The sequence below is a fragment of the Salvia hispanica genome, chromosome 4 (genome assembly GCF_023119035.1).
Source record: "Salvia hispanica cultivar TCC Black 2014 chromosome 4, UniMelb_Shisp_WGS_1.0, whole genome shotgun sequence".
Classification (NCBI taxonomy): Eukaryota; Viridiplantae; Streptophyta; class Magnoliopsida; order Lamiales; family Lamiaceae; genus Salvia; species Salvia hispanica.
The window spans coordinates 35,418,012-35,441,545 of NC_062968.1; the positions used below are offsets into that span (position 1 = coordinate 35,418,012).

At 33.7% G+C, this 23,534-nt stretch overlaps 1 protein-coding gene across 1 annotated transcript; it reads left to right on the top strand.

The window, feature by feature from the left end:
* The first annotated feature begins 7,599 nt into the window (after positions 1–7,599).
* On the top strand, positions 7,600–15,913 carry LOC125222290 (topless-related protein 3-like). Its single transcript, XM_048124810.1, has 25 exons — positions 7,600–7,882; positions 8,556–8,735; positions 8,877–8,990; positions 9,188–9,346; positions 9,504–9,678; positions 9,762–9,891; positions 10,054–10,169; positions 10,297–10,432; positions 10,533–10,642; positions 10,841–10,910; positions 10,988–11,061; positions 11,137–11,232; positions 11,318–11,410; positions 11,849–11,976; positions 12,107–12,341; positions 12,458–12,625; positions 12,711–12,785; positions 12,926–13,078; positions 13,942–14,052; positions 14,167–14,346; positions 14,425–14,553; positions 14,640–14,735; positions 14,879–15,061; positions 15,134–15,309; positions 15,506–15,913. The coding sequence occupies exons 1-25, from the start codon at positions 7,803–7,805 to the stop codon at positions 15,720–15,722; spliced, it is 3,384 nt and encodes a 1,127-aa protein (XP_047980767.1). The 5' UTR covers positions 7,600–7,802; the 3' UTR covers positions 15,723–15,913.
* The last annotated feature ends 7,621 nt before the right edge of the window (positions 15,914–23,534 follow it).

The following is a 23,534-nucleotide window of genomic DNA, read 5'->3' on the forward strand; positions in this document are numbered from 1 at the left end:
CTTCAATTAAAATATTCATCTCTCTTTCTCTCTTTATTTTAATACTTGCACCCACCTTTTCTCTCTTCAATTAAACATATTAGCTAATAACTCCTAAAATCTTGTGCCGGCTAAGAAATATGTCATTTTAGCCGGGAAGGAGGGTGTATAATACAACTATTCCACATTGGTGTACAAAGAGAACTGAAATCCCGATATTAGTCTCATGACCCCCTCCTCATATCACCAATTAATTTTAGGATGGAACCCATGGATTTCTATCAGTCTACATATTTCTCCCTCCGTCATCAAAGAATATGCACTTTTTGGATTCGGCACGAGTTTTAATGTAAAATTGGTAAAGTGAGAGAGAGATAGATAGAAAAAATAACTAAAGTATTGTTAGTGAAGAATAGGTCTCACCTCATTAGAGAGAATAGACTTTTGAAAATTAGAAAGTGCATATTCTTGTGGAACGGACTAGAAAAGAAAGAGTGCATATTTTTATGGGATGGATGAAGTACCATTTATGATAAAAATGAAATAAGACACTTAATGAATAAGAGAATTGATGAAAATGGCAAAATATGACTATTAATACTCCCTCCGTCCCTGAAAATTTGTCACATATTTCCTTTTTCGTTCGTACTTAAAAATTTGTCACATTTCACTTTTACCATTTTTAGTAGTGGACCTCATATTTCACTAACCCATTCTCACTTACATTTTATTATAAAACTAATATATAAAAGTAGAACTCACACGCTACTAACTTTTTCAATCCACTTTCTATTATATTTTTAAATATCTATGGCGGATTAAATAGCGACAAAATATGGGGGATGGAGGGAGGGAGTAGGAGAAAGAGGGAGTATACGGGGAACCCAGAACTTAGAGTTGACTACTTATGTGGTTAAAATTATGAGTTGGAATATTACGAAGTACTCCATATATTTTTAAGTAGAACGGTTGGAAAATAATTATGCATTAATATTTAGACTTTTTTGTCAAAAGATGGGCGCAAGAAATTCTCTGAAGTCTACAGTGTTAAAATATGATTTCTATAATGTGGGTGGGTCCAAGAGATTTAAAAAAAATTGCACGACTTTTAGAATTTAGGATTAAATTTACTGATTTAAAATATAATTGATCGAGACATGAAATAAATCATTTTTAATTTTTCTCTTTTTTCTTAATTATTTTTCTCATAACATTCTTAAATATATCATGTGATTCATTACTAGCTCCAAGCTGACATATTTGTTTCCTTACGCCGATGACACTTTCAGATTATAAAAGGAAAAGAAAGGTATGAATTCTAATCCTATTGCGGTTATGGTATAGAGTTGAGGTTCAAATTTTATGAATTATATGGTCAATTTATAAATGTTATGAGTTAATTTTAAATTCTAAAAGATCAACGAATTTAATCCTTTTTAAAAAAATTATCGGGTGGGTTCATAGAGGGTAGTAGTTGTACGCATGTGTTTGCAACACTAAATTTATTTTAGGAGAAATTTTAGTAGTTGTGTTTGCAGCACTAAATTAATTATAAGAGAAATTTGTAGTTGCATGTGTCTCCAAGTCAACATATGCAGGCTTATATGTTATTTGCAAGAATGGTATTTATGTTATAACGTCCTAAAAAATATAATTTACGCACGAATCAAGAATCAAATTGTCTCGCATCTTACATCTATTTTTTCGAGGATATGAGATTATGAGATTATGAAAGTGCTAGTTTTGCTGACTGTGGTATTAGTTCTTTCCAGCTAGATTTAGAGATCATGTGCGCATTTAGGACATCCACAATATTAATTCGATAATCAGATCAATTTAAGCTACAACTATTTTATATAATCAATACCCCTTCCGATTTATAAATTTAAAGATATTGGAAACAAGTTTTACTGTAAGACTGATAAAGTAAAAAAAAATAGAAAGAAAAAGTGATTACTAGTGGAAATATAATTCACCTAATAAAAAAGAAAAATTTGCCAAAAATGAAGTGGATTAAAATTATGGGTAAGACTAAGATAAAAAAAAAAAAAGACTATTAGTATTTTAAAACGGAAGGAGTATTATTTAAATTGACTTAAACCAAAATCATCAAAATAAAATCTAATAAATTAATTAATATAATGTGTTTTTTTAGTGACAAATATTTCTTTTAAATTGTTCGTACAAATGGTTGGGATCTAGCAAGACCGGCTAGCTAGAACACGAAACCGGATAATGTCGCTGCTAATCGGTTGACATAGTCGAACGATATCCTTTTTCATTTGCCAATGCTAAATACGGACGACTACAAAATCAGCGATATAGAACTAAGGCAACACGTGAAGGGAAAGGGAGAAGAGGTGGCTATCGAAGATGGCCTAAAGAAGTACACCCTCGTGGAGACGAAGACTTTTGGCGTGCATTTTTATTGATGCATCGGTAGACACATCCTCAACAACCAAAAGAGAAAGATGTTTTGAGATAAGATTGTCATGAAGTACAACGTAGATAAGCTCGTCTGAAATACGCCGTCTATGTTTGACTGTGATCGAAAGGTGGATAAAAAGGTGCTAGCTCAACTTTGTAAACACTTAAAGAAGATTTCTTTTAGGAATTTCAATTTTTCATTTTTTATAAATTTTAATTATAACTTTAAAGAATTTTAATTAGTGGATAGTTTTGTTACTTCTATTGTTATTAAATTTTGCAAAGTGGATGGTGATTAATTAATTAAAAGTTAATATTATTAAGTAGAAATATAGGAAAATGTATGAGAAAAGGCATGTATCGTGGCCTGACGTAGATTTTGGGAGGAAGGATGATATAAGAAAAAAAATGTATGGATTGAGATATGGAGATATCAGATATGTATGGGTTATGAATGGCTTGATTATGAATGGCCTCATCGAAATTTGAATAAAAAAAAAAAATTAAAGAACATTAATAAGACAGGTGGCCACTACCATCAGCCTCAACTGGGGGCCCACTGACAAAAAACTTCTCAACTCATTTTTACATTTTCTCACATTCCGTGAGAATCGTAATAGGGTATATAAATGGGAATATATCAGAACCTTTTAATTCCTTCAAAATATCGCGATATTCACTCTCGAATACGTAACGGTCAATAATCGGGTCGGAATTGTTCTTATTTCAAATATTACTATACTTTTAGAAGTTAATATGTAGTATATGCTTTGATTTTATATTGCCAAAGGTGGTAGTAGTAAAAATGTGGAGCAATTCACCCAGGTGTGCTTAAAATCATACTCCCTCCGTTCCATAGTAATGGAACCAAAACTTTTCGGCACGGAGATTAAGAAAAATTGTATTAGGTGAATTAAGTAAAGAGAGAATAAAGTGGAAAATGAAAAAGGTAGAGAGATGAAGATAGAAAAAAGTAAGAGAGAGTAAAGTAGGTGTGGAAAAATGTGTTGACTTTTACTAAAAAGAGAAATGACTCTATTACTATGGAACAGACGGAAATGAAAAAACGTCTCTATTACTATGAAACGGAGGGAGTATTTTATTATATATTTATAAACATAATTAATTGTCCACTACTTTCTACTTATATATTCAAATTTGTGGTGGATAGATCATATTTGTATAGTACTACTATTTGTCAAGTCTATACGTGTTAGTTTCCGTGAAGTTTAGGGTAATGTATCTCATGGGGAGTGTTATATTGCTAACTCAATACCTAATTGTTAACTATAACTAAATAATAATCATTAGATATTCAAATTAAGGGCCTAGATCATCAACCAAGAAATATCAATACGATCAACAAAAAACGTCAATAAAGCCATATGATTAATTCCATAAAATATCAATAGGGGTATTAATGTCAATTCACTACATGTTTAGTTATAACTAACTTTTAAAAGAAATCCCAAAGCTTTAAATTCATATAACATATATCAAATTAAAGATAATTTTATAAGGATTCCAACGATATCATATATGCATATGTTCCGACGTCAAAATTTGAAAAAAAAATCGAAAATTTTTCAATTTTTTCGTAAAGCAGAAATGTCAACCTACTATATAAAATATGTCAATATAATACATGTAGAATGTCAATATAAGCAATGAGTTAACATTCTTAAAGCATCGTATTGATATTCTCAAAGCATTGTGTTGATATTTCCGAAGCACTATATTGACATTTTCATCCAAAACCCTAATTTGACGTTTTTTTTTATCTTTTTTAATTTTATTAATAAAAATGAAAATTACACGTGGCAAATTGTAAACCACACGTTTTCTAAAATCCTATGGCCTTAAATTAGTTGTAATTAGGCCTTAAATTAGTTGTAATTAGCAATTGATCACTCTCCTGCGTCTCATTGTGTCATTTAATTAATTATATATTTTATTTGTTCGCTTCATTCGTCCAAACAGGACTAATAAAAGTATGTTACCAAATTACTCATTTCACCCCAAATAAACATTGCAGAATTAATATATTTGATGTCTCCATAAACTACTTTTCATTTTATAATGGCCAAATACAACTAAAAGACTTTATACTAAATGTCTGATGACTGATAATATGCAATATCATTAAATTTTTTATATTTCCGTGATTCATGAGTGTAGATATTACAACTGAATTATTTTCAAAATAAATAGAAAAAAAAATTAACACATAAGAGATTAACTAAATTATGAAGTCCGTTATATAAAAATCCAACCAAAATAAAAATAAAAGTACGTATGAGAATCTTTTAAATAAATATAGTACATTATTATAGGGACCTAATGAAATAAAAAATTGTAGTTTTGTATACTTAAGTGAACAACTCAACTAAAAATTGGATTCATTTGATACACTTACGGATTTTGATTGATTTTTTTTTTCTTAGATTCAGTTTAACGATTTTAATTAAATAAATCTCCTATAATTGAATCTTACGAAGAAATAGACTAATGAAGAAATATTCCGTCAATAAAAAACATTTAGGATGTTGCATAGTACTCACATAGTCACATACACTCAAAGTATAAATATTTTTCCATGCTAGAACGCAGATGTGAAGCAAAATAATACTCCGCACGCGATGGTAGCTACCTACAACACCACGCAAACAACATAGAAGAATAGTTGTATAGTGATTTACATTTGACGTCAAATTCGAGTTTATGATATGTGATTGATAAAAAATTTCTTAAGAAAGATCCTCGTACGATGTTCGAGTACTGTAAACACTAATTGAAGCAAAGACGGTTAGACGGGTTTTTGAAGTGCATGTTGACACCTTTGAGTATCCCATCGTTAATAACAACTAAAAAATTCCAAGGCTTTGGGGGAGACTTTATGAGCTGTGCAACAAGTCCCGGAGGAGCCCCCATATGCATAGTTAAAAACACTCAGTCTCATGTGTGTCAGTGTGTGTGTTGGCCAAGCAGTGGATTGGTAATGCCTCTTGAGTTCGAATCCACCATGGTGTAGTCTTTAAATTTAATTCATTTTCCCATAAAAATTTGTCTTATTTTGACCAAGTGAGATTGAAAATCCAAAAGTTTTGTGTCATCTACAACAACCATAAAAAAGAATCGGCCAGTGGCACACAAGCAAATCGAATTTTTGAAAGTTGTTTTGGAAATCTATCATACTAATAACATGTCTTGCAAATATGTTTGGGAGAAAGTTCGAAACATTAAAGAGTAATCGAGTTGGAGTCGAAGCACACAAAGAAAATCTCATACTGTAATAAAATTAATACTCCCTCTGTCCAACTATAAGCGACTTGTATTCCTTCTGGAATGTCCTACCTAAAGTGAATTAAATTTTTTTTTGGCAAATTGTATGCAATTACTCTCTCCTACTTAATTCTCATTTAACTCATCTTCTGTATTCTCTCCTACTTTATTTTCTTTCCTATTAACTTTCTAAATACTCCCTATGTCTGCCATTTAAAGAATCATTTTATCATTTTGGGTTGTCCATGATTTATAGAACCATTTACTTTATTCCACGTCTAATATGTGGCTATATTCTAACAACTTTTTACACCCACAATCCAATATAAAACTAATACTTTAAATGTGTCTCACATTCCACTCACTTTCTTCCTTTACTTTTTTTCATAAAGTTAAATAATTTATTAAAACTCGTGCTGAGTCAAAATGAACCTTTAAATAGTGGACGAAGGGAATATAATTTTCTTAGATCTTATGCCCAAATACGTATAGAAGGATGGAGGGGTTTTTAGTATTAGGCTATCATTGTAACCTCCGTAACTATCAAAATTTTCATGTATTTTAACAAGTGATTTCTCTTTTAAAAAATGGGAAAATATCTTATTTACAATTACTCTATCTGTATCGGTCAATTAAATAAGTTCTTTTGGACATATGAATTAATAAATAATATCTTTAATGAGTAAATTAGAAGATAATAAAGTAAGGAAAAAAATAAAATAGGAAAAAATGAAGAAGAAAATAGGAATGAGATAAAAGTAGAAGATAAAAGTAAGTTAATTTTTGGTAAAAAAAATGAAATGAGTCAATTAACATCGGGACGTTCCGAAAAAGATAAAGGGGGTAATAATTTTATGCTCACTTCTATCCCATAAAAACAGACCACTTTTGAAATGATACAATTTTTAATCATAATTGATAAAATTAAAAATATATAAATAAATAAATGATCGGAGTATTGTTAATGGATGAATGGACCCTGCTCCACTAGATAAAAAAATTTCTTAAAACAGAAATTGTTATTTTTATAAGACGGACTAAAATGATAAAATATTTTTTATGGGCCGAAGGCGTATGAATTTGTCGTGATAATTCCCAAAGATTTGAATGCCTTCTAAAGCCTTCATATCTACCGTGAGTATTATTTTCCTTTACATAATTTACTGTTTTGTATTTTTATGTAATAACTACAAATTGTAGTTTATTGTTTTCGCATGTGTAAATGATTCAATTATGATTCTCTTTATTGGGTGAGGACATTTATGGTAAAAAATCTTAAATTTGAATTTCATCAATATACTATATTCCGTGTGATTTGAACTGTAAATATTTTTCAATAAAAAATAAAACCAAAATACTTACAACTTATGTGAAAAATTGAAACGTAAAAATTTTTTATAGTAAAGGAATTAAAGTGTTGAAAAATACGTAAATAAATAAATACCATAAATACGCGAGTAGAAGTGGACAAAAAATAATTGCGTTTTGATGACTCAATAATTCTTTTTGTTAGATAAAGTTAATAGTCTCTGACCCAAAACATGTCCATGTTCAATATCAGATCTAAACAAAATATCGTGGCCGCATATATCGCGATAACCGCGACGATTTCATTAATTAGGACAGCGCGTCTGTAACCCAACCCGAATATTCAACTAGATTTGATCGCCCGTTTCAAATCCGCCAACCCCTATACTTTCCCCTCCACCTCACGCAATGATAACCTAAGAGAGACGTAGTTGGACTTATCATGTATATGTGGAAGAGCTTATAATAAGTACGATAGTTTATCAGTGATAAGTCAGTGGGAAAAGAGACTCCTGCCAAACGCATCGAAGATAGCGAGACCAAGTCTTTATTTCCCCACCACCACCTCTAATTCTACTTTCCATTTCTCTCTCTTTCTATATATACAACTTTCTCTATCTCTCCTTATATATAGAACAAGTTCTATCTCTTTCTCTCTCTCTATACCTTTCTTTGTCGTAGCAGCCTGTGTTTTTAGAGAAACCCTAGAAAGGGAAAATTATCGTAGTCGGGAGCCATCGGAATTTTGTTTTCAGGGGTTCGATCTGTGGATTTTGGCTTTAGATTTTGCGAAATCTGAGGTCGGAATGTCGTCGCTCAGCAGAGAATTGGTTTTCTTAATTCTTCAGTTCCTCGAGGAGGAGAAATTCAAGGAGTCCGTTCACAAGTACATTTTCTGCAGCTTTTCACTATGTTTTTTTGCTTTTCTAATTTGGTGTTTGTTTCCTGCTTTGAGCTCTTTGTGGCTTTACCGTTGGATTATTTTCTGCCTTTTATATTGGGGATAGACGTGATTAATGAATTAGAGCTTTTTATGGTGAATTTGATATGAAAGTTTTTACCTTTTTGCTTGGTTATCAATTCACTTAGAAAACCAGAGGAGGATGAGGGTTGCAGTTGGCTAATTGATTCGATTTAGTTTATCAATGTCTTATTCCAGTGGTGACATATGCTGTTTTGATTGGGTTTAATCGAGATTGCTAGCCTTTAGTGTTTGACTGCTGCTATGTAATGATTTCTTGAAAATTCTCTGTTTTTCCTGGGTCGAAGAAGGTCTAATAGTTTTATCTCTCAATGGAAAATTAAGTGAACAACTGCAGAGTCTAGAAAAGGAAAAGTTAACAACTACATAAAACTTAGCTGAAGTAATGGGTTTTATCAAAAAAATTCATCGCAATATTGTCATTGGCATCTTTTAAGGATCCTCGCTGTCGATCCGCAAATGATTTGGAGAAATGGTTTTTTCTTGCTTCAATGAAGTGAGACTAATTATTGTCTTAACTGGTTTTTGTTGAGCTGTTTATGCATTGATTATCATATTAAATTGTTTTTTTTTGTAGGCTTGAACAAGAATCAGGCTTTTACTTTAACATGAAATACTTTGAGGAGAAGGTGCATGCTGGTGAATGGGATGAAGTTGAGAAGTACTTGTCTGGTTTTACTAAAGTTGATGATAACAGATACTCAATGAAGATATTTTTTGAAATCCGTAAGCAGAAGTATCTTGAAGCTCTTGATAGGTAATCTTATGAGTTACTATGACCTACCATTGTTTGGAAAATTATGAATTCATTTCTCCATGCTTGAATTGTATCATCATTTGTTTTCTCTTTCTGCCTCAACATTTCTGCTTCTTACTTAGTACTGTCTGGTATCATTAGGCAAGACAAAGCAAAGGCCGTTGAGATTCTGGTGAATGACTTGAAGGTCTTCTCAACATTTAATGAAGATCTTTACAAGGAAATTACTCAGTTACTGACGCTAAGCAATTTCAGGTATTAGGTATTCCATTTGTTCTGTTCAGGTTTTATATGGCTATTGTATAATGCATATTGTTCTTATTTTCGATGGTAATTGGGATTAAGGGTTCACTTCAAGTTTGATCAGATTACCAGGGGCTTCTGATTCCCTTGTGGTTTTATACCAGGAAGGAGTTTATTCGTTAAATCTTATCTATGTGAATTATTGACAGGGAGAATGAGCAGCTTTCCAAATATGGTGACACTAAGACAGCTCGCAGCATAATGTTAATAGAGCTCAAAAAGCTAATTGAAGCAAATCCTCTTTTCCGTGAAAAGCTTGTTTTTCCTACTTTGAAGTCATCTAGATTGAGAACACTTATTAACCAAAGGTATAGTTCTCTGATTCAACATGCTTGTTGCTTTAGAATGCAATATATATTGATTTACCAATCAGTCTTTAATATCTTTAATATAATGTACTTGATTGTGCTGTTGACATTTTATTGATTGTCTCAAACCTGGATCCTGGCTGTGTCATTTGTGCAGTTTGAATTGGCAGCACCAACTCTGTAAGAATCCTAGGCCAAATCCAGATATTAAGACTTTATTCAATGACCATACATGCAATCCCCCAAATGGGGCTCTTGCACCTACTCCTGTTAATCTTCCAACAGCTGCAGTTGCAAAGCCTGCTGTTTACACATCTCTTGGAGCACATGGGGTATAAATGGTTACCTTTTGTATTAGATTAATTTTTTCTTATAGGGTTTATCAAATTGTAATGTCTGTGTTTTATGTTGGCAGCCATTTCCACCTACTGCCGCTGCAGCCAACGCTAATGCCTTAGCCGGTTGGATGGTAAATGCCGCTGCATCTTCATCTGTTCAAGCAGCTGTTGTTACAGCTTCTTCCTTGCCTGTCCCACCTAATCAAGGTAACGGTGCTTACCTTCAGTCACGATTTTGAAGAAGCTCAATTTTGAAGAGATGCTAGTAGAACTCTAGAAGAATAGTTTTTTTTTTTTCTTATGACTTAATTTCTTAAAATATGAGTTATTTTCCTACAATATGCTGATGTGTTCTGCAATTTTAAATAGTTTCAATTTTAAAGCGCCCAATGACTCCCCCGGCAACCCTTGGTATGCTTGACTATCAAAATGCTGATCATGAGCAACTTATGAAGCGTTTACGTCCTGCACAGTCAGTTGAAGAGGTAATTTTCTAATTGTTGGATGCCTGGATGGAACTGTTTGATAAAATAAATTCATGTTTTTATCAAAAGCTAGTTATTTTGTATGTTAACAACTTATTTTTGATAAGAATAAGGCGTTTTCTTTCAGGTTACATATCCTACGGTTCGTCAACAGGCATCTTGGTCACTTGATGATTTGCCAAGAACTGTGGCTTTTACGCTGCATCAGGGATCTGGTGTAACAAGCATGGACTTCCATCCATCACACCAGACATTACTTCTTGGTATTGCTTCTCTTCTTTTAGAATCTAAACCATTTCCTATTTACCAGCATGTGTTGATGTTGTTACCCTATGATCTTAAATATGGTATGTCTCTTTACAGTGGGCTGCAATAGTGGCGAAATAACTCTCTGGGAAGCAGGAATAAGAGAAAAGTTATGTTCAAAGCCATTTAAGATTTGGGATATGCAAACTTGCACATTAACATTCCAGGTTTGTATCTTCTTTTCCAGAGCTTTCCATGTGCTAGTTCTTCACCTTGCTTTTAGTTATTAACCACAATATCATGAAAACAGTTTACATGGTAAAAGTTGAAAAACAAGTAGTTCATTGTCTGCTAGAATTAGTTGGTATTTGCTTTATGCCTTGTGAAGTTATTACTGTTCCCTTACAAACTGAATTTCTGAATAGGCTTCTGCTGCCAAGGAGGTACCATTTTCTGTGAGCCGTGTTACTTGGAGTCCAGATGGGACTTTCTGTGGTATAATTTTGTGTATTATTCTCTTTGAGTTTGTTGTGATTTTCATACCAAATCAAGTAATATATTTCATGTTTCAGGAGCTGCATTTTCCAAGCACTTAGTTCATTTGTATGCATATGCGGGGCCAAATGATCTACGCCATCATTTGGAGGTATGCTGTGATTTTGTACTTGTTAGTTTGATGGAAAGTTGAGAAAAGGGTCCTCATATTCAATTTTTTACGTAGATTGATGCTCACTCAGGAGGAGTCAATGACATTGCTTTTGCTCATCCAAATAAGCAACTCTGTGTAGTGACTTGTGGGGATGACAAGCTTATAAAGGTGAGTAGTTAAACTTCATTTTATTTTCTGAAATATAATTTTACATTCTTGCAGCAGAACAACTAAGGGAGAGAGACTGTTGCAGGTGTGGGATATGACAGGAAGAAAGCTTTTCAACTTTGAGGGCCATGAATCGCCTGTTTATTCAATTTGTCCTCATCAGAAAGAAAACATTCAGGTACAGTTGCAGATTGTGCATGGATGATGCTTATTTTGTGTAATATACATACCCAGATTTAGATTTAATTGTGATTCTTACAGCTCTTCCAATTTAGTATCCATAAAAACTTCTTGACGGCTGATGCTTGCTGAACTCTGTACTTTACCACACTTCTTTCCCCTAACTGTTCCAGAATAGTTGAACCATGGAGCATCCCTGCTGACTTGCTCCCTTATTAATAGAGAATCAGACTAAAAAAAGATCTTGCTAATTGTTTTGAACCCTTCTTGCTAACAAGATCTTGCTGTGGAACAGCATAAATATGTTATGTAAAAGTTGTTTTTACTATAATCCTGAGTCACTGGATCAGACCATGACTCTCTGAATTGACCAATTCCTGATGAGATGATATTCTTTAATATAAAGTTATCAACTGTTTCTGCTCTATGCTTGCAGTTTATTTTCTCAACTGCTGTTGATGGAAAAATCAAAGCTTGGCTTTATGATAACATGGGATCTAGAGTTGACTATGATGCTCCTGGGCTTTGGTGTACCACTATGCTATATAGTGCAGATGGAAGCAGGTAATATTTTATTTACCTCTTGCTGCTCAGCTATGGTCTGTTTAAGTTATGCTAGGAGCCTAGGAGTGGGTTTATAGATGGCATTGTTTCCAGTAAGTGTTTAATTTAATGGGATATTACTCATTTTCAGGCTGTTCTCCTGTGGAAATAGCAAAGATGGGGATGCTCATCTGGTGGAATGGAACGAAAGTGAAGGGGCAATAAAAAGAACTTACACTGGATTTAGAAAGAAGTGTACTGGTGTTTTGCAGTTTGATACTACACAAAATCATTTTCTTGCTGTTGGTGAAGATTACCAGATAAAGTTCTGGGACATGGATAACGTCAATGTACTTACAACTATAGATTGCGATGGTGGTATTCCGGTGAGTGTTTATGTGTTATCATGTCACATGAGTGCTGTAATTGTGTCGATTGTGTTCACCTGTAAATGCATTATTATTTGATAAGCCCTCTTTTGAAATATTTTTTATTCATGTAGAGTCTTCCACGTTTGAGATTTAATAAGGAAGGTAATCTGCTTGCTGTTACTACTGCTGACAAGGGAATCAAGATACTAGCGAATGCTAATGGCATGAGATCCTTGAGAGCAGTTGAAGCCCCACCTTTTGAGGCATTAAGGTCTCCACTGGAAGCTGCAGCTATCAAGGTTTTTTTCATCTAAATCCTTATTTCTCCTGATCTTTAGCTCGCTGGCAGCATTGTGTGACATATTCTTCCATTGTACCGAGCAGGCTTCAGGATCTGCCGTTCCAAATGTCGCTCCGAAAGTGGAACGAAGCTCTCCTGTTAGGCCATCTCCCATCCTTGTATGTCATTGTTCAATTATTTCTAGCATAACTAATTTTCATTCTTTTGATTAACCAAATATGTAATATTAGTTCTTGTATCTATTAATGTGCCTGGCTTGTGCTCCATGGTTAATATAACTTTTGAGTTTTTGTTTCAGAACGGTGTAGATTCCATGGCTAGAAGCATGGAAAAGCCTAGAGCTCTGGATGATGCTAATGATAAGACAAAACCCTGGCAGTTAACTGAAATCATAGATCCTGCCCATTGCCGCATGGTCACCATGCCGGATAGCGCTGATGCTGCCAACAAGGTATCCTATTAGCACTGACGAAGCCACACTGCCCCCCAGTCATCGTTACTATTATTATATATTTATGCTTTAGTAGAACACTAAATCAGTGCCATCCTTGAGGAATTGAGTTCGAATCCCATGAACCACAATTTCTCATTTCTTTTTGCAAAAGACTGATATAAGTTCTTCACCTGGTTTTTTTTATACACACCACTTAAGCTATTTCTATTTATTTTTTCAATTTATATATTCTGTTTATTTCAAAGTTTTCTAATTATATATTCTGTTCATTTTATAAATTTCTGTGGTGGCCACTTTGCAAAACCTTTTTAATTTCTGTACAATTTTATCATCACAGAATTCTTACTTTTACACATCCACATCCTCTAATTAATTTTAATTTCAATGCTTATTATTTGTGTCAGTTCACTTTACAACATTTGATTATTTTAAACAGTAAATATTTGCATAGTTGATAAAATAAATACTTTTAGACTTCAATTATACTCCTTAAATATGTACTCCATTTTATATAAAATATAATAAATTTTAAATTTTAAAATCTACTCGTTAGTCTAAAAATATACTATAATCTGTATTCATTTCTTTATATTCATCATTGAATTTCATCTCAAAGAGTTCTTAATAAAGAGTCATAGAAAACTAATCAATGTTCTCTTATTAAAGATTCATAGAAAATTATCAAGTAAATATCGTAAAATTTCATCATTAAATAAATGAAAAAAATTATTGTGATATTTAGTTGTCAATAAAAGTATTTGGACCCCCCAACAAAAAATTTCTGGCTTCGTCACTGCCTATTAGCCCACACTTGTTTTTTTCTTCCACCACATAAGGCATTAACTGTAACTTTTTTCTAGGTTGCTAGGCTCCTTTATACAAATTCTGGTGTTGGCATATTGGCCCTTGGATCAAATGGCACCCAAAAGCTTTGGAAGTGGGTCCGCAATGAGCAAAACCCGAGTGGAAAGGTAACAAAACTGAAGTTTGATTACCTTTGTTTCATTTTTGTCTATTTCATATTTATCCCTCTCGGGCTATTCATTGAATGATAGGTATCTGATTTTTTTTAAAAAATTTTGAAGGCCACTGCTAGTGTTGTTCCTCAACATTGGCAACCAAACAGTGGTCTTGTCATGACTAATGACATCTCAGGTGTTAACCTTGAGGAAGCTGTTCCATGCATTGCTCTCTCGAAGAATGACTCCTATGTAATGTCAGCTGCTGGTGGAAAAGTTTCATTGTTCAATATGATGACATTCAAAGTAAGTAATCAAATCATAAGGACCTGTTTACTGAGAGTAGGTCTCCAGTTTTGATAAACAATAAATATTCCTCAACAGGTTATGACAACATTTATGCCTCCACCACCTGCTTCTACTTTCTTGGCATTCCACCCACAAGATAACAACATTATAGCAATTGGAATGGAGGACTCAACTATCCACATCTACAACGTGAGGGTTGATGAGGTAATTATTCGACCCTTTTCATTGAATTATTTGGGTCTACACTCCTAAACTGCTACAGTTAATTACATTGACTGTAAATTTAACAGGTTAAATCAAAACTGAAAGGCCACCAGAAGCGCATTACTGGATTAGCTTTTTCTACCACCCTAAACATATTGGTGTCTTCTGGTGCCGATGCTCAAGTAAGCCACCTTTCTATTACTTTATAGTTCTTATATTTGTTCAGTAATTGCAATAGAGAAAACAAAAGCATCTTTTGCTGGATTTGTGGGGATTAAGTTTTGAGTTTCTTCCTTCCTTGATAAATGACATATATCTTCTGCAGCTTTGCATATGGAGCATTGACACATGGGAGAAGAGAAAGACAGTTCAAATACAACTTCCAGCAGGTAAAGCACCCACTGGTGACACCCGAGTGCAGTTCCACTCGGACCAAGTTCGCTTGCTTGTAGCCCATGAAACTCAGTTGGCAATATATGATGCTTCCAAGATGGAACGTATACGACAGGTAAATACCATGTCAGCTCGTTTGTCTTTTCATCCACTTTGGTATGTATCTGATGGCTTCTTTCTATTGTAGTGGGTCCCACAAGATGCCCTCTCCGCTCCTATATCGTGTGCATCATACTCATGTAACAGTCAGCTTGTTTTTGCTTCCTTTGTTGATGGGAATGTTGGAGTGTTTGACGCCGATACACTGAGATTAAGATGCCGGGTTGCTCCCACTGCATATTTGTCCCAGTCAGCAATAAATGGGTGAGATTACTGTTTATTCTTAATACTTTTATCCTCATCATCTTGTTTATATGTATTCATACTGATGCAAACTTTCATCATATTTTGAGTTGGATTTCCTGGATTACATTTCATATGTTGCACTGAGATCTCTCTCTCTCTTTCTGCATTCCTGGAATCCTTGAGTGCTGACCATGTTTATTTTTGATGTTCGCAGAAGCCAAGCTGTATCCCCGGTGGTGGTTGCAGCACATCCTCAGGAAGCAAACCAATTTGCCGTTGGATTGACAGATGGGTCTGTTAAAGTGATAGAACCGACAGAATCCGATGGCAAGTGGGGAGTGTCACCTCCTGCTGACAACGGACTACTAAACGGTAGGACCGGTTCATCGTCCACAGCTAACAACCATGCAGCCGAACAAGTCCAAAGATGATTTTTTCTTCTTTTTCGTTGCTTCTCTACATTCATCATGTGTATCTTAATAGTGTAGTTTGTAGGTATTCAGTCACCCTTGTAACTGTCGTTAAGTCAAGAATTAAGACGGTTAGAGATAATCATATCGTGTGCAGTATGTAATCAGTATTATCAGATTAATTTATGTAATCAATTTCCATTTGCATAAAATTTTCATGTTGTGCTGAAGATGAGATGGGTTAGTTTGTGAGGGCATTTTGAGAATTTTGCATTATAGATTAGATGGTTTAATTAATCCAATTTTGGAGTGATAAAGAGCAATCGTGCAATTAAGTGGAGTTTATGAATTAAAATTAGAATACAGTAATTTATGATTAATATTTATTATTCAGAATTACTCCTAGAATTTAATTAAAGTTGTTAGGAGGTCCACATGATACGAGTAGGGGTGAGAAAAAATACCGCACTTAACGTACCTAAAAAATACCAGTTTTTCAGATACCATAATTTTTTGTATGGTATGATACCGTACCAAAATCTTTCGATGCGATAATTTTCGTATTCCGTGGTATATCAAATCTACGGTATATATACCAAATATTCAGTATATAGCGGGCTGCGGTACCGAATCCTTGGTGCATACATCAAAATCGATATATGTTGAAATATTATATAAATGTTATATTATTTTTAATATATTTATATATAAAATAGAATTAAAAAAATACCCAAAAATCCTACTTTTAAATATTTTATGTAGAAAATAGATTTTTATATTATATAAATATTTTATTATATTTATATATAAAATAGACATAAAAAGAAATAACATCCTAAGTACTTTAAAATATTTTATGTATGAAATAAATATTTTTTTGCATAACAGTCTTAAGGTCTCTCGTATTATACTTCAGTATACCGCAATAACGATAAGGTAACGGTATCAAAAATTAACTATATAGAAAATTCAGTATAGTATCGGTATGATATTTTGTCATACTGCAGTTTTCGGTACCGTACTGATCCACCCCACCCCTAGATAGAGTTGCTGATAAAGTATTTGGAAATTAGGGTTCTACTTGAGAACAAGAATTGACTTTGTATTTCATCATAAATGCATATATACAAAAATTGACCGCCATGTCTTGTGATCAAGGGGCATTAGCTCGTGCACGCTTTGATTTTTGACATACTTCTTCTGCCCACTACAACATGGGTCCTATTTTTAGTGAATAATATGAGTTTTACAATTATGTGAAAGAGAAAAAGTTGTGGCGACGGCAATTGAAGCCCTAGCCCGCTCGCCACAATTATATGTTCCACCTCCTACCCGTGGCTCAACGTCCAAGCTCCGGATTATCAATTTATTAAAGAATTTAACAGATTCCTGAACGCCAGCCCAGTCCACTCCACTGCTAAATTTTTATCCATCTACATATATCTTTTTGGTTATTATAGAAACGTCTGCTGGGGTTTGGTGCCCCTTGCACAGCGGAAGACTTGTACAAAACAAATAAATCAGATACGGATCTATTTGACCGATTATGCGATTAATCAATTCACATGTTAAACAGATAATTGTATGCTAGAACGCAAATAATTCATGCTTAGAAAATATAAATCCTAAAACATGATTTCTACGGTTTGGGGTTACCGATTTTTGATTCTCCAAGGAATCGTCGATGGCTCGCGCCTTCTCCACGTGATGATCTTCAATACTAGACCACGGATCTTCTCTCTAGTTCCCGAACTGTATCCCGATATCAGGGTGGGCTGATCTTATCAAAATACTAGAACTCGAATAAAGAAGAGAGAAAATTCCTCACGGAGGAGGAGCTGAAATTCTCACGGAGGAGAAAATCAAGAAAAAATCGCCCCTCTCTCTTATTTTTAGCGGACGCTATTTTCTATTGGAAAAGTAATTTCTATCTCATTTATTCTCCTATTTATATTAAGTTCCTTTTGGGCCCAGACAGGGATCTATGGAAGGTTTTGGATATGGGCTCCCCCAATTAGCTTTTTACTAATTAAATTGAACCCACAATTTAATACAAGCTTATATTGGAATATTACGAGCAGCCACTACAAAAGTAATATTGAACTCTCCCCATCCAAATCCGAAATTATAAGTAATCCGGGTTTCCGTTATTTATATTATTTATTTCTCGCGCTTAAGATATAAATGTCCATTAATTAATTAATGTATGCTATGGACTTAATTAATTAACATCTTATTAATTCCAAGAGTGGACTTAGCAAGAAACACTTATTTATTATTCATAGAGTAATAAAACTCCAACTGGCCAGTTTTCCGAATAATAAAACCTTGTTCAAGCTCCTCTTGAGGACATTATCAAACGAGACTCACCTCGCGCACGATTCAACATAATAGCAATACTAACACCGCTAGATATTAATCACCACTACCCAATATACCAGGATTATTGGGTTGCGAAAATCCCGCACCATATAATAAGTCAAAGTAGTGGATAATCAATACTGTATGCTCAATGCTAACATATGTAGATTAAGAAATAACATTTTATCAAGACATAGTCTTTCAGTAGATAGCATAAAGACACGTCTTGCTTTGTTAGATCCGTTCAGTGCTATACCACACCAATGTCATCTTATTTCAGAAAGGCTTAGAAATATGCGGACTGTCATTGCAACCTTTCACGATAGGTAGCCAAAGCCTATCTAGGTTGTGAAATTCTTCTTTCTCTTTCGCAAAGCATTGCATAGAACCGACCGTGTTACCTTAAAGTGGACGTCGCCCACAACCGGTCTACTAAGTAAAAGACTTAGGCTTTGTTTACTTCTTATACATTTTAAATGTTTATAAAACATCTTATAAATGCACAAGCAAACACAGTGTAATAATATACTGATTCTATTCGTGCGAAACTGCTCGAATAATACTAAATCGGGTTAAAAGTGGATTATAGAGTTTTACGTACACAGACAAGATTCTATTCGAGCGAAACTTGCTCGAAACATGCTTTTTAGTATACCAAACCCAACAACGCCAGCCCAGTCCACTCTACTGCTAAATTTTTATCCATCTACATATATCTTTTTGGTTATTATAGAAGAGAGTATGCTTGAAGAATTATAAAAGAGATATTTATCAAATCTCTAATCCCTATCTCTCTCCCTTTGGCTACATAATTCACTAGTACTTATTTTCATGACTTTTATTTACTTTTAAATTTATTTTTAATATCTAAATCTTTCTCTTCTAATCAAGCTAATTCAATTGACACCTACTATACATGAAGTAAACATACTATCTTGAAATAACCAAAAATTGAATTGTTTTGATTTTTGTATAGTTATGTAACTTAAGACAGACAAAATACTAAACAATATAATTGGATGTCCATGTTGCTACGGCGATAAGAAAGTCGGCGTCGAGGGAGAGTGTTGAATATAATGCGCCACCGACTGTGCTAAACATTTCTAGATCAATCAAGATTAATAGAAAAACAATATCAAATCAATTAGCAATATAGTTTGGCCGACATCAAATAGATGTTAATATATTATATTATTAGAATAGGCCAGAAGCATGTATGTAGAATTTTCTAGTGCGTTATTGTTGATCATTTACCAACTTAGATTAACTATAAATAGGTACGAGAGAAACAAGAGTGAAGTAAGTTTAGAGTGCTGGAGTGTGATAGTTGCGCACTCATCTAGCTACAGTTAAGTGTCATCGGATGTTTGTGTTAGCCTTATCTCAACTTTAATAATTTTGATAATAAAATTTAATTTTAGATTTGAATTAATTCAACTACAACATTTATATTAAGATAGGTTATCAATCTCTATCCATACTTTTCTTATGTCGAAAAAGAAATTGAAACCACCTTTAATGATTATCCTTTCCTTGACGTCTTCTCACTGGTGGACCTACATGGAGCCTTGGGGGTCCCAAGTATATATATTATAGGTTCAAAACAAACAAATAGATTTGTTGGCACAAGTGGTTGAGACTCTGTCTTGCTTTTGAGTGGTTCGAGTTCGACCCCTGCGATAATTTGTAGATATTTTGAGTGGTTCGAGTTCGACCCCTGCGAAGAACATAATTTGTGGATAATTTGTGGATCTTTCAATATTGAGTATTTGCAATCATAATTTGTGGTTCGAGTTCGATCCCTGCGAAGAACATAATTTGTGGATAATTTTTGTAGATAATTTGTGGATCTTTCAATATTGAGTATTTGCAATCATAATTTGTGGACCTTTCAATTTGCAAACATAATTTGTGGATAATTTGTGGATCTTTCAATGTTGGATCTGGATCTTTCAATATTGAGTATTCATCAATGTTGGATCTTTCAATATTGATGCTACTTTTAACGATAATGGTCATGTGTATCTCTAGTTTTTGTCATCACCCTTTCATTATTTGTAATCTATATATTTCACAACTTTACTTATGCTACAACTACTTGTGGTGAAGTAAATATCGAAAAATACTCTGCAACTATTAATAAGTACTAGTAATTTGGACCCTCCAGAGTTGAAATCATGTGTCCGGCACTGCGTCTTCTATGATTCTTTTAGTATTCATCGTGGATCTTTCAATACTGAGTATTCATAACAATCATAATTTGTGGATCTTTCAATATTGAGTATTCATTGTTTTGTGGATCTTTCTGTTAGGATTGGTATACTGAAAAGCATATTTCGAGCATGTTGCACGGATTGAATTGCTTGTATACAATAAATTCTACAATCCACTTTTAACCCAAGGCGAGAAGAAGTAATTTTATCGCATTGATGTTTGCTTGTGCATTTATAAGATGTTTCTCAAACATTTAAATGTATAAGAAGCAAATAAGTCTAATTCTTCTGCATAGTAGACTGGTCGTGAACGATGTTCACAAAAGGTGACGCAGTCGGTCCTTTGTAGAAGAGAAATAGAATTTCACAGCCTAGATAGGCTTTGGCTACCTATCGTGAAAGGTTATAGTGTCAATCTGCATGTTTCCTTACCTTAGGAAATAAACGACACTGGTGTGGTATAGCACTGAAGGATCTAACAGTTGAGTTAAGTCTTCCTTGCTATTTACTGAAAGACGAGGTCTCGGTGATTGTTATTTCTTAATCATTGTTGATATAACATTAAGCATACGATATTGATTATGCATTACTTTGATTTATCAAATGGTGCGAATTTTTCACAATCTAAGAATCCTGATATCTTGGTAGTGGTGATCAATGTCTAGAGGTGCTAGTATCTTAAACACAGGAAATAACAAATTAAAGAGGTAAAGCCCGGATTACTCGTAATTTGGGATTGGACGGGCAGTCAATATTATTATACTATAGTGGATGATAATAATATTCTGTTTGGACTTGTATTAAATTGAGGCTCAATTTAATTAGTAAAAGTCCAACATATTTGACCCAAGTCCATCCTCCATGGATCCCTAATCTGGCCCATTATAACTCAATATAAAAGGAGATTAAGAATTTAATTTAATTATAATTTGCGTTCTCCCTTACGGAGTGAACGGTTTTTTTTCAGTTCTCTCCAGATCTGAAATTCTATCTCCTTTCTAATTAAGCCCTTTTGATTCTGACAAGCTTTGCCCACCCAAAGGTCAGATTCTGAGATCGGGATACAGATTAGAAGGTTCGTGATGGAGTACGAAGAACATCACGTGGAGAAGGCGCAAGCAATCGACGATAAGTTGGAGAATCAGATCAGTAATTCTAAACCGTTGAAATTCATGAATTAGGGTTTTGATTACTTATTTGTGAATTATATGTGTTCTAGCATGCAATTGATTGTTTAACATGTGATAAATTGATCCCAAAATCTGTCAAAGAGATCCGTATGTATGATTTATTTGTGAATGCATGACTTCCGCTGTGCAAGGGGCACCAAACCCAATGGCTCAAACTCGGCACTTCATACATTGATGTCTAAGCTCCTTGCCGCTAGGACAAGGCTCTGGACTGTTACAACTACTTGTGGTGAAGTAAATATCGAAAAATACTCTGCAACTATTAATAAGTACTTACTAGTAATTTGGACCCTCCACAGTTGAAATCATGCATCCGCCACTGCGTCTTCTATGATTCTTTTAATGGATAAATAATCTAAATCTTATATATAAAGTGTGTGTATATATATACATATAGGATCGTGTTTAGATTGAGATTTTTTAGAGATGCATTTTCAGCCACTCATCCACAACATTTTCGAAATGTCAACTCGAAGTAGATTATGTCAACTCGGGGGTATTATCGTCAATAGCCTGCACATTAAATGTCAGTAACCTGCACATCAAATGTCAACAACTTATAGTTGATATTATGTGTGTATTTAACATGAATTGTATAGTTGACATTACATGTGTGTAGTTGATATTAATTATAAATGTAGTTGACATGAATTGTACACATAGTTGACATTATATGTGTGTAGTTGACATGAATTGTAATATAGTTGACTTATATGTGTGTAGTTGACATGAATTGTATATGTAGTTGACAAATAAAAAAATTAAAAAAAAATTAAAATTAAAAATAAAAAAAATAAAAAAATTTATTGAAGAAAATGTATAATGAAATTACCATTATACCCTTTTATAATTAATTAATCTAAAAATATTTTTTATGTGGCAAATTCTGGACCACTCATTTAATAAAAATGAATGGTTGATAATGCATCTCAATTCTCAATTAGGCTAAAAAATTTCAATTGATCACAATCCTATATATATGTGCGTATATACTATGACTATTCTGAGTATATAACTCGTTCTAGATTGTGTGTAAATGCTGAAACCATCGCACATATTTATACACGTCCAAACGACGTGATTGAAGAAAGATACGCTGATTGGTATAAAGAGAATTGCATTTTCTCTTATAAAAAATCAGCTACCTTATCATTACGGTTGTATATAGACAACCACTGGATTAGATATATTCTTGGTGGTCTGGTGGCAACTTGGATCCGTTTTCTATCACCTATCCCGGGTTCGACCCTCTGCAGGTAGTTTTGCTCCAACTATTTATATCATTTTTGAATTTTTGTCTCACAAAATTTTTACAGTAACCCCATATTTGGTGCTATTTCACAAAAAACACCCAAAATGAGTTTGAGTTTGGTGTATCATTAGAGAAGATTTATTCACCAAAACTCATTTTTGGAGTATGGTTGTAGATGGTCTTAGTACTACTAATGATTTGCACTCTTTTTTTTTTTTAAGTTCTGTAGTCATATTTTCTTTTTGATATGTAATTAGTTTTTTAAGCTTTGTAATTATTTGAACTCCTCATTTATTTTCTAGATATTAGGTTGTTTACTATTCCCTCTGTCCCGCTTAAGATGATACGTTTTACTTTTTAGTTTGTCCAACTAAAATGATATATTTCCATTTTTTGGAAACTTTCTCTCACTACAAAAAAAGGTGCCTTTACCTAGCACCGAAAGTGCTAGGAAAACAACGAAAGTGCTAGGAAAAATGGAGGTTTCCTAGCACATTTCCGAGCACCTTAAGTGCTAGTAATTCGCTCCCTCGGAATTTTCTCCGAGCGCATGTCCGAGCAAAACGCTGGTTTTTCCTAGCACCAGAAACGTGCTCGGAAAAGTTGGTCAACTCTTCTATGAGATTCCAAGCACCAGAAGTGCTCGGAAGTTCGAAGTATGATATAGCATATCCTAGCACTAGCGTGTGCTCGGAAATATTGCCATTCGAGAATCCTAGCACATCTTAGCTTGTGCTAGGAAAGGGATATTTCTGCCATGTAATTGTCCGAGCACTCATGTCCTCGGATTCTTTGATTATTTTATTATTATTATAGC